Genomic DNA, 12,761 nt, shown 5'->3' with positions numbered 1-12,761 from the left:
TTCTGCTATTTACAGCGCATATAATTAAAAAATGGTGAATGCGAGGTAAATTTTCTTGTGTTTTTTACGTCTATATTAGATATTTTTAAACTCTTAATTCCTTCAAGTTAAAATTATTTGCTATTTCTTGCAATAGAATATCTTTTACTAACACATCACATAAAAGAAAGAAAAAAAAGTCAATACCTACGTTATAAAATATGATATGCTTTCGAGAATACAGGATGATTACAAAATCGCTCCTAGAATGGAAGTTATACCAATTTAAAAATGAAAGAATCAGAAGTGTTGTTACATGAATTTTGGAAGGTAGATTTAAATCATTACTGGATTATTAACCACTATCATTCAATGAGTTTTTACAAAAGATTGTCTTTAGGCTTTTGAACATCAGATGACGGAGGAGCAAAAAATTTACTAACTGAGGCTATAAAGAAACCTATAAGTTTTGATTTCAAAAATTGACTAGCTTTATGCATATCACATATTGTTGAAAATGGATCTAATTTGATGCTGCTGTATTATCGCAATCGCAAACGGGACGAATATTACCTTAATGATCAAAATTTGACGTTTGACTCCAAATTATGAAATTTTTGAGTCGAACTCTTGCTTACTGCTAATAAAGACAGTAAAGTAACCAGGTTATAATCAAATATTGACACGATAATTCTTAATAGAGTATATTGCCATTTTCCCTGTAGTTGTTTACAATTATATTTTTAATTTGAAAAAGACTGATTTGTACAGAAGTTTTTTTGTATTGGCAGAATAAACTGAACTCGTGTTTGGTGGTGAGATAGGTGGGTGTGATGCCTCCTCTTGATCTTTTAAATGAAGCATCAAATTGAAAACAACAGAGGAAAATCGCCAATAATGTTCAAATCATTCATGACCTTATAAAAAACATTTATAAAAAGCAATCATTTGCATTTTTTCTAAAATGTTGATAAAAGAAAAATACGTAGATGCTTAATTTCATTCATTATACATTCCATTACTCGACAGGTAAAAGATCTCTCCGGTATTCGTTTGGCTTGACAAAATTGAACCCCTAGTGCAGTTTCGCATCGAAGAGAGCTCAAGTGTCTCCATCTGATGGAAACTGGGCATCCAAATTTCGGCTATTTTTACGATTTTTGTAGATTTTTAAGGTTCAGATGGAGTTTTTTCTCCCCTGGTACTTGATTTCAAAGCAAAAGAGAAGTTTGTTGAATTTCCTGCTTCAAAAAATCACACACCAAGCTTACAAAATTAACCCCTAGTCGTTATTAATAACATTAGTGACTGACATGTTTAATTACATCACTTGAACAATGAATTCTTCTGTCTTTCAAAAACGAAGTATACTAATTTTGCATTCTGCTATCAAAATATGCCTTTAGCTACAGTATGGCTCTGATAATAAGCTTGATATTGACAATTTTCACTTATTTCTGGGAAATTCACTGAAAAAGAGGTTTGCTTCATAATACTATATCTTGAGTAACGAAACTTTATATAGTATTACTTCTGAAGTGACGCAACTTTACACAGTACTGTATCTAAAGTAACAAACCTTTCTCTATTTCAGTGAATTCCTTAAAAACAATTTAATATTTTCAAAATCAGTTCAACTTATAAGAAGCGTAATGCACATCCTTAAAATTCACCCAAAACGAGGCCTGATATAAAATTTCAGACATCACAAAATTTGCAGAAACCAAACTCACGTGGCATATTTCCATCGAGAATAAAACTTTTTTTTTTTTTTTTTTTTGGAGTCTGAAAAACCTTTTTTTTCCCCCGGTGGGTAATTTGACTCAACTGAAATTAAGAAACTTCATTGAATATTTACCTTCTCCTATTCCCCCCTCTAGATGTGGAGAACCTGGCCTTCGTCAAAGGTATAATAATTTCTCGTTTAAAATTTTTCGTCTTTTACTCTTGCTTAAGTAAATACCCCAAGACGCATAAACATGTCTTTCAATTATGCTCCATGGAGCTAGACAATCGTGAGTTATTTGCTTCCATGGAATTTTTTCGCGAGATTCTGTCTCATTATGAGCAAAAAAAGAAAAGAAAGTTTTGATAAGTTAGGATTGTGAGCGTTTTGGGTAGAACTTAGAAGTGAGGGAGGGGGGACATCGACAATGGAATTTTCAAGGATACGGAAGTATACACAGGACCTAGTTATTACGCGGAACGGTTTAACCGTTGAATCTCATATACGTAACGTTGATGACGTAAAACTCAGAAACTAATAGCTCTTACTGCATTCTTTCTACAAAAGAAAGTTGGAGTATTTGAGGGGAAATTTCTAATGAAAAAAAAAATAATTTTGCAGAATTAAAGACCGCAGTCAAGCAATTATTTTCTTTAAAATGCATCCTTTATTTTGCAAAGGAAATACAATGAAAATATAGGCATCATACCTTCACGTGAAAATAGAATGGACTGACCAGTGAATGAAAAGGCTTGATTTTTATTTCTTTTTTTATTTTATGTTCAGTAAGGTTTTATTTTATTAATTTTAATTTAATTAAATTTCTGTAACGACTACGTGTCCCCTTACAATACTATGAATTTTGCCTCAGGACTGCAGAGAAGTCTGGCGGGCTTCTTGTCAATTTGGTCGCCCCCCCCCCCCGCCTTCTCCCCATAAAACTTCTAAAATTTGTACTATTACGACTCCGAGCCGAGCCCCTAGTTTCCCGACTAGGCCCTATCCCTCCCCCCCCCCCAGGCAGACTGGAAACCATTGCCTTATTTTATCAAAACGCAGTCCCGAGAAAACTATGGAAGTCACTGGAAAAATATTCAATAAAAAAGGCTGTAACGGAATCCGTGATCCTAAAAGCGACTGCCCTAAGTCGCCAAGTTCCGTGCGCGAAATTCGGACGAACCGGCAAAATACCAACCGAGCGAAAGGATTGACGTCAGAAACACTAAACTGCTCAAAATAGAGCTCGGACTGTATGCTCGAGTTTCTTTTTTTACGTGTACGCGATGTCCCCTAAAATCTCATATTAGAATGTTAGCGCTTACTTTCAATAAGATCGTAAAAAAAATGCCAGTTATTGCTCGCCACTGTAATTTACTTACTTTGTGGAAATAAATTTAAAAAAATAGATTGCAGGTTCAGTTTAAATATCGGAGAATTGTGTATTAATGTTTAAACAGTAAGGTGGAGTATTTACACCACAAAAAACTAATTTAAAAATATTGCTGTGTTACTTTATTAGATTGGCGCTGTGAGTCTACCTACAAGCATATCAGAGTAAGTTTGCTTTGAATGCGGTATATAATTTTGTGGCGTTGGGTGCAATCAACCCCACCTCATTAAAAGTGAAAAAAAAAAGTTTTTCTTTTAATTTTTTTTTTGCTTTAAAGTTTTTTTTTTTTTTTTTTTTTGGCAGTTGTTGTAATTTTACATTTAAATTAATTATTTTCCATCTACATGACGTTGTTAATCTGTTATTTTGTCTGTGAATAGTTTTATATTAGAAACTGCAATATCTTAATATTTACCAACAAACGATTTGTAGCTTACTAGTCGACCCGTGCGGAACTCCGCACTGTACTTCGAATCGTTTCATAAGGCATTTCGCTCTTTAAAAATTTCAATGAAAGAATATTATGAAGAAAAACCGAAAAAAGTAAACGGAAAAAAGTAAGCGCACAAGAGAAGGCATGTAATTTGAAGACATGAGTAACAAAACCTCGTTAAATACAACGTTGTGATAATTTGATCATCGCTCCCCTTTTGGTTGTACGTATTTTCAATGCAAATATAAATATTATTAAAAGTGTAGCTGAGTGACACGTGAAAAATCAGTAATTTTGCATGTGAAAAAAACAGGTTGTGGTAGAAACTGTCCTGCTCATGTGAGCATCTGACGGAAAAAAAGAAACATTTAAGAGATATTTAGTGGCACGGATTCGAACTGGCGCCATTCTGATTAACAGTACGACGCTCCAACAAACCTAGCAACTGTGCCTTCCATTTCGAATGCTATTCATTGAAGGAATGCATAATAAAACACAGTAAAATGTTTTTTCCCGAAAAAAATATAATAAGATCATGCGTCTATGTTTTGTCATTAGCCAGCATGATACGATTTAAAATTATTCGTAAAACATGGAATTTGATTAAAGAATGAGGAAGATCTCACGTAGAGATTGAAGCAAACATTCCAGAGAAGTAATAAATTCGGTTGAAAAAATAAGTGTTTTTATTTTTGAATATTGAACAATTTCCCATAGCAGGCTTCTTTAACCTGTACGGCTTAAAAACCCGCACTTGTTTTTCTATTAATCGAATTCAAAACCAAAACCAGTTGAACTGAGTCCGTTTTTTAAGTGTAATTTTTCGAACGTAGACAAAATGTTTTTTTTTTTTTCAGCCGAAAGCAGAGGAGTAGAAAATGATTTTTTACTAATGAAGTTGATAATAATTTTAATGTTTTATATCGTATTTGAATAAATAATTAAAGATTTACTGGTTGAAACTCGTAGTTTTAATTTGGCGTAGTATTTTTTCATTTGTACAAAAGTTCGAACACTGCTATTAGAAAAATCTACATTTCAGTATACAATAAAAATGTTTTTCTGCACAAAAAAGATTCCCTTGAGGTATATCTAATACTTTTTTTTATGCTTACATTATGCTCAGTAGTCTGGACGGAGTCAAAGCTTAAAAAAAAAAAGGGAAGAACACCCTTCCATTAGCAGTCAACTTATCTGAATGATAACTGTAGCCTGCATAAAGGAGTCGAAACACCAAATAGCATTCCCACTGCATTTATTTTATTACGTGTGTTATCTGTTGTATGTTATGAGTACATGTAATGCGTAATATTACTGTAAATTTGCTATTATGTCGGACCGCCCGAATTGGCCCGAAGTTCAGACAGTTTATAGCCGAACGCTCTACCGAAAAAAAAAACCCCACAGGTAATTTTAAATTTTTTTTCTTGCCGAGAAGTGTTTTTATTTTTGAAAATTTTTACAATTTGTTATCGCAGGCTGTTTGAACCGTTATAACTTAGATGGCAGCACGTGTTCATCATTTAATAGCACGGTTAAAATACAAAATAATTTGAACTAAGTTCTTTATTAAGCGTAACTTTTCAAATGTGGTAAAAATGTGATACGCTATTTGTTTTTTTGCAAAAAGAAGAAAAATATATATATTACCCTTTAAATTGAGTAGTATTTTTTTTTATTTATACAAAGAGTCAAAAACTCATTAGAAGAATCTATATTTCAACATATGATTTATTACATTTTACTGAACAAAAAACAATTCCAATGTATAGTCTGAAATCTTAAACCTGATACTTATATTTTCGCTTACACTATGCTTTAATTTTCTTCCCGGAGCCAAAGCTTAAAAAAAAAAAAAAAAACCTTACAATTGAGTATTAATTTAGCTCCGTGTTGCATCAAGTTTCCATAGCAGCTAGGAGCGTTTTTACCTCATATTTGTTATTCATTGTTCATGTAATGCGCGATATTTTTCTAATTTTTTGATGCAGATTGTCCGGACGTGGGCCCGAACACGCATTCTCCTGATTACCAGTCGAACGCTCTGCCGATCAAGCTATTCAGCTCTGTCGGTAACATTGCAAGTTAAAGTTATAAATTTCTGGTTCTTTAAAACAGATTTTTTTGCCCGAAAAAACAATTTTTAGACCGTGGGACTATTTTTCGTCAGTAGCCTGCACGATAAGCTTTAAAATAAGGTGTAAATCAAAGAAATCGATCAAGAATTGAGGAAAATCTCGCGTAGAAACCAAAAACAGGCTACAGAAATAATATATAAGGATATATATGGCTTTATGCTGCCATGGCAGGGTAAAGCGCAATATCTACACATATGAATTTTTGAGACATTGAAAGAAACGCGTTTCGGATTCCATACTAACAATAGGGAAATGTTGGAATTAGACGTTTATTTCATGCTTTATTTTCTGCGCAAACCAAATAAAAAAGCTTGTACGACAAAGATAAAGCACAATAGATGAGAAAAATGCAAAAAAAAAAAATTGCAGATGGGGATATATGGGTGAATGCTTCATTTAAATCTTTAACTAAAAATATAAACAATCAAGTATCGGTAATGCTAGATTAGTGCGTTCTTATATGCAAACCACAATGAGGATTTCGTTCGCTGTTGAAGCAAAGAAAATGTCTCAAATCTCAACGACAATTTAGGATTTTGTCACTTAATGACTAAAAGTGTTTCCCCAGCAGTTAGACATCATTTCCGATCATATCAGGGCATAGACAATGTCAAAGTAATAGCTAATCAGTTTTTTTTATTCATAAATTTATTTACTTACATTTATATTTTTCCGCTGTGATTCTTATATCTGTAAAACCAATTTAAAACTCGGGCACACTTTTACAATACGTATGGAGACTCCATTGCGGATTGAAATCATTTTGAAAAAAAAAAAAGTGAATTAGTGATTTTTAAAGATGCGAGTCCAAAAATCTTTTATAACACTTCCTCAGCGGTGCCCACTAGGGGGGGGGGGCAGGGATTGTAATGAGCAGTCTGAGCCTTAGAAATTTTTAGGGGGATGTTTTAGAGGGTGTTTTCTTCTTTCCGGAAGGGCCATGCTCTTGGGTAGGAGGTGCTCTGAAACTTTTGATGTAAACTAACTGCGAAATCGCTCACGGAGGCATCAGAGACTTATTTGTTCACATTTTACGCTAATGCTAGAAGTATTAGAGTGACATACAGAAAACCAGAAAAGGGCACACTTACAGAGCTGAAGCGGATTTTTAACTTTTGAAATTGCAGATTAGATCAGAAGAGATTTCGCTCAAAATTTTTTTAAAAACTTTAAAAAAAGAAAAAACATTGTAGAAAATCAAGATTTTATGCTACGCTACTTTTTGACTCATTCATTCTCAAACACTACAACACGCACAAAACCTTTGTGATGATACTGTTTTTTTTAAGTCTAAATTACAGTGCATTATGCTTAAAGTTCGAACATTTTTTTTCTAAATTTTGAAATTTTAATTATGTGTCCTAATAAATTATATCGTTTGCACACCACCACGCACCAGAAAAGAAAACTTTGAGTCCGTTTTAAACTTAGATTTCAAATCAACAATTATTCCAGTTTTTTCACATTTTTGAGTTTACTTCTGTTGCCGAGGTGCGATATAATGGTGAAACACGTGCAAAGTAGCGACAGCGATTTCATTTCGTCCTTGATACGAAAGCCGGCAAATCTGATCAAGCAGCGATATGATCTTGACTTGATCGGTGCATGATATAACACCGGGAAGAGAAAGGGTTTTTGTTTTCTTGAGTTTGATGTTTCTCCTGGCCGATATTCTGCTGCTTTTTGAATTTCGCTCCAATTCACATAGCGGAAAATTTAAGGCAAGTTCAATCTTAATTGACAGAGCCTTTTTCAAAATTTTCAGTATTCCGCGACACAAGTTCAATAATCATAATTTTTGGTACAAATAAACACTTCAATTTTTACTTCGGGAACATTTTGGGTACTGTAGCAAAATAATACACTTTGTGTTTTGATGTCTTCCGTGTTAATTCCTTCCAGATTTTAGCACTTAAGAAGCACTTAAAAATAATTAGATTCCTGTACTTTAGAGCCAGATTGACGTAAGTCCAAAAATTGCGATTTTTCGTTTATTGGTGCATTTTATGTAGAAGCTAATTTCACATCGAGTCACGCGAACGGAATTCTTTAAAAAAAAAAATCCTTTTCAATCTTTTACCAGGGTTATACGACCTTATCCTTTGCATGCGCCAGAAAAAAGTTTTCCCCCTCTCCAGTAAAATTATCATAAGTTGACTTACGTCTTTCTGGCTCTGAGGTATAAATTTAACAACTCAGATGAATTTAGAGCGTCTAATGAAATGTTCTGTTTTTGATTTACTTATTTCAGCAAATGTGATTTTTTTTCTGAATCCTAAATCTTACCAAAAAGCATAAGGATTATTGTAAACCTTCTAAAACCGCTGAATGTTCTTTAATTAAATATGCATGTATGGTTTCAAAGCGTTGTAGTTAATAACATCAACGCATTTTCATATAATATTTTCCGAAGATATTTACTGAAGTGTCAAGTATTTTTGAACGTGTCTTGTACATGACAGATAGTACTATAAATAATGGTAGCAAGAAAAAAAATAACGCAGTAAGCATAAAATGAAAAACTAACGCAGCGTACTAAAAAATTCAAGCAAAACCGTAAAGCTTCGTGACCCGTTTTAGGAAGTCAAATGAAAAAATGTAAATTTACATGACCAGTAAGAAAAACTACCGGGGGAAGGTAAATGGCAGTATCTGTAGAAGTGAGTTTTGAGATATTTGAAGAAACGCGTTTTGGATTCAATGCTAACACAATAGGGAAACTTTGGAATTGGGACTATTTTTTCGCGCCTTTTTTCAACTGAAACCAAATAAGCAAGTTTTTACAATACGCTTGTCGTCTACTAAACTTACTGTAGATGAAAAAATGCAAAGACAAAAAATTCACAGTTACTGCCCTTTGCCTTTCCATGGCAGAATAAATGTTAAAATGAAGAAAGTGATGCATTTCCTCTCTTAACAATCTTCATTTATTTACTAGATAATTGAACTTTACAATATTATAAAGTGGCATGTTTTAAAACGTGTTGGCTATATTATGGCAGAACTCAAAGGGCCGGTTGAAGGAGATGACACATAAAAAACCCCACCATATTAACGGTACCATTAACTATTATAGATTTAGGGTAACGACACCATAAAGGACATGCTAAAAACATCGCTCTGAGGATAACTAATTTTCTGAGCCTTTTAATGCATTTAGAATTTTTAATCTATTTTTCTCTCATGCAACTGCATCTCATCTAACTTTTGGCTGCATCTGGATCGTCTGAATTAGTTAATTCTGTTATTATTTGCTCAATTTCGAAAAAAGGTCCGACCCCCCAGTAACAGACAATGAAAAATCTGATGAAACCCAGTAACAGATTGGATAAGGGAAGGATGACTGATGGTCAAAATTCCCCTTTTCTCTTCAAACTGTGAAAAAGTTCTTTATTTTTAAAACTAAAGCCTTATTTAATTCAAATGAACATGAAACACAAGCTGAGTTCGCAGTGTCTGCTCATAAACCTTTCCTCACTGCCTTGTAAATACCAACTGGCTAATAAAGTTCACTCTGATAACACTGGATGATTGCATCGTATTCATGAGCCACAGCAACTTCAGTTTAACCCGTCTAAAATTCTTTTTAAATCCAAACCTTATGACTGTATGTTACTGGTGCCATTACCCTATATGGTTTCAGTTAAATTTTTTAGTACTCATACAGTACAAAAAAAAAAGAAAAAAGTAAAGAAAAACGTATTTTCTACGTACGAATCTACGTACGTACGAAAAACGTACGCTTAGAATCCAACGCACACCTGTTTTTAATACTGTGCACCAATTAACCTTGAAGGATTGAAAAATTACATTTCAGACTAGAAAAATTGAGGTGCATGTTAAGTCTTGATTAAATGCGGCAGTCAAAAACGTGTTTAAGTTTCTAATGGATTGCACTTGCATTCGGCAATTTTTAAATAAGTTTTGTGATGCATATAATTTCACAAGAATTTCCAGACTTCCCTTTCTGGTGAAGAACTTTACATTCCCATTACTTAGATCACACACACAATTTAAGTTTCTTGCCGAACAATAGCAAGGCGATACCAATATTGGATATATTGCTGTATTGTTAAACAGGGGCGATAAAATTTAATTAATAAAGGGAGGCTTTTTTTCTATTCACAGAAAGCTTCACAGAAATTCACTTTCTGTAGGCGCTAAGCATTGAGCAATTCAGATTCCTGAAACCGAACTATGTCGAAATTTGATACTAACTGAGAAATAGTAAAATAGAGTTTATTTCAGTTTGAAAGGAAGAGGGAGGTTGTCTTATTCATCGTAATTCAACTCAAAAAAAAAATCTGTCATAACTACAATTCAAAAAACCGATGCGAATGGATTACTTCAAGGGTTTTTTTTTTTTTTTGTTTTTTTTTATTGAAAAACATTTTTTTTTTTTTTTTTTTGGTTTCATTGCAAACTACGTAATTGAAATGTTATTTAATATAGGATATTATGGCATCCTCATAAATAGTGGCTACACTAAAATCAGAAATTCAAATTCAGAGTTCAACTAGTACATTTTGAATTTATCGTAAATACTGTTGAAGGAGCTCCGAATAAATTTTTAACCTTGAATCTCTGTTGTGTAAATTTTTAATTTTTTTTCCTTTTTTAAATTTACTAGTTTTCTGCCCAAAATACTTTAACAAATTCGTAAGTGCAAAGAAAAAGATTAAAAATTTTATGAAAGGTTCACTTTTACGGCAGCAATTTCTACGAAGTCTGTTTCTAATTCAATTATTTTATTTATTTATTTTTTCAATCACTAATGCTGTGAAATTCAAGTTTTAATGATCGATAATTTTGTAAATGGGCTGTAATGGGTAAAGTGAGTTGTAAAATTGGCCCATTTTAGTAACGCCGGATTTTAACCTCTAAATAATTTTAGTCGGGAAACACTTTCAAATTCAGCGTGTTTAAACAGCAAAAGGTGCAAGAATTTCATTAACCATTTTATGAGAGAGCTACTTCAGCATTTCTACTATAAGAAACACTAGGCTCTTCTTACAGTTATAGCTAATTAAAGTAATGGTTTAAGCTTTTTAATTTGATCCTTGAATAAACTTTCCGTTATGAAAATGACACCAGCATTTCTGTTTACCTTCTAAAGTTTGGTTTCAACAAGATCACACCATGAATGAAACAATTCTAAGATCAATTTCAAAATACATATATTTTGTGAAATTATTGCTGAATAAGCTATTTTCTCCGTTCAGTGGAAAAAACCGGTTAAAATTTAAACGAATTAAACTGTTGGTAATATACACCAATAAAACTTATAAGCTCAACCGGTATTAGTCTAAAAATATTGAGTTTTGCACAAGATATTTGTCAGGTTCTGTTTTATGAATCTTCACTATAATTCGAATGTACTTTCGAATAACAGCAACCAAAGTTTAAAATTTCCGTTTTACGAAAAGTGGTTGTAAAGTTTCTTAATTGTTTTCTTGCTCTATGCAACTTTTACACCTGAGCCAAAGCAAAATGTTGAGTACATCAAGATATTGTCTCGGGCTGCAGTAGGAATTTACATATAATTTTAAATTAATTTTAATATTACTTGAGTTAAAGTGACATTTGTTCCTTTAGCTTTAAATAAAAATATTTTTTGTTGAAAAAGCTGATCAAAACAATTGGGATTACTACTACTCACTACTAGGATACTACACCACCTTGGTTGCTCTTGAACCGAAAAGTTTACACTACATTGATAGATTTCTATTATAAAATAAATTGAACCATAATCTGACATTGATTGTTGTCGCTACAAGCTACAGATATGAATATAAATCAGACCAAACTTTAAGCCACCTCACGATTGTTGGCAGTCAACAAACTACATTACTTTATAAACTCACTGGTTGCAAAATTTCAAACAAATAACGAGGATTTCCGAACTTCCTCCGATAATGCTTTATTTTAGCAACTCTAGTTCTGAAGTTTGTTTGTTCGTCCGAAGATGAATGCCAACAATAGTGAACAAGACTATAATTATAATCATGCACAGGCCAGGCATTTCAAAAATAAGAGGGGTGGATCAAAAAGTGCATATAAAACCGGAAAACAACCAAAATTAATTTCACATGTATGCATATACAATCATTTCTGAAAGTCAGGGGGGGGGGGGGGGCTCTTGACTCTCTTAAATGATGGGCCTGATCATGCATATTTTCTCGAGTTTTTAGTGAAATAAAACAATCAGATATTTCCTCAAGAGAAAATAGAGAAATGTTCTTACCTGTTGAGCCTGAATCAGGTTGAGCACAGGTGAAGAGTGGTAAAGAAGAAGCCAACGTCAAAATGACTAGAGCCCACATGGCAGGATTCTGTGGAAAGGGCACCGCACCACGCTCTTCAGTGGGAGATCATTTCGGCACGGCTTAGAGATGAGAGAGAGAGAGCACGCGGAGTCTGATGACCTAGTTCCCGTTAGAGAGTCACTAGCTCGCACGGTAGAAAAGGATATAAACCCGGTCCCTCTCACTTTCACTATTTCGCGATTCGGAATGAGTATCCAACCTCCTCTTCTCTTTCTTTCAGTTTCTCCGCTTGGCGCCGGCGGCTCGGCAGCAAGCCAGCCAAGTTAGCCAAATTTCCGCGCGACCATGGCTATGAAGGCGCTCTCTCTCTTGTTTGGATAATGATATACTTTTATTCCCAAGAAATGCGGGAACTTCGGATGGGAAAAGAAAATCCACGTTTAGTTTGCTTTTAGAAACAGTGGAATATTCATACATGCGAGTCAAACCTTAACAGAAACTCTCTCTGTTTTCCATCAAACCTTTTTGAACATCATTATTTTTTTTCATTTATTTATTCTATTCAATTATTTATTTGTTATATGGTTACTTATAATAAAGAATGTAATCACATTTCATGCATTAAAAAAAACAAAGCTTTTTTACCGTTACAGCATTTAAGCGGAACTCTGTAAAGAGCGTAATGTTTCAAGGGCATGCATGGGGGGGGGGGAGAAGGGACATCTGTTAGCCCGGGTCCGAGCCAGAGATCGGTCCGAGATTTTTAACTTGAGGGGTGAAGTATATGTAGGGACGTAGGGGTAAACAATATGAAGTGGGGCGGTAAAAG

At 33.6% G+C, this 12,761-nt stretch overlaps 1 protein-coding gene across 1 annotated transcript in view; it reads right to left on the bottom strand.

Moving 5' to 3' along the window:
• Window positions 1-11,999, bottom strand: part of LOC129218314 (zinc metalloproteinase-disintegrin-like EoVMP2) — a 154,163-nt gene extending 142,164 nt beyond the window's left edge. The window contains exon 1 of the mRNA XM_054852550.1: window positions 11,911-11,999. Coding sequence (XP_054708525.1) covers window positions 11,911-11,989 — 79 coding nt within the window. The 5' untranslated portion in view covers window positions 11,990-11,999. The remainder of the gene's footprint in view (window positions 1-11,910) is intronic.
• Window positions 12,000-12,761: the final 762 nt, after the last annotated feature.

Source organism: Uloborus diversus, chromosome 3 (assembly GCF_026930045.1).
Source record: "Uloborus diversus isolate 005 chromosome 3, Udiv.v.3.1, whole genome shotgun sequence".
Lineage (NCBI taxonomy): Eukaryota > Metazoa > Arthropoda > Arachnida > Araneae > Uloboridae > Uloborus > Uloborus diversus.
The sequence above is the reverse complement of the archived record's forward strand: the minus strand, read 5'-3'. Positions and strand labels throughout refer to the sequence as shown.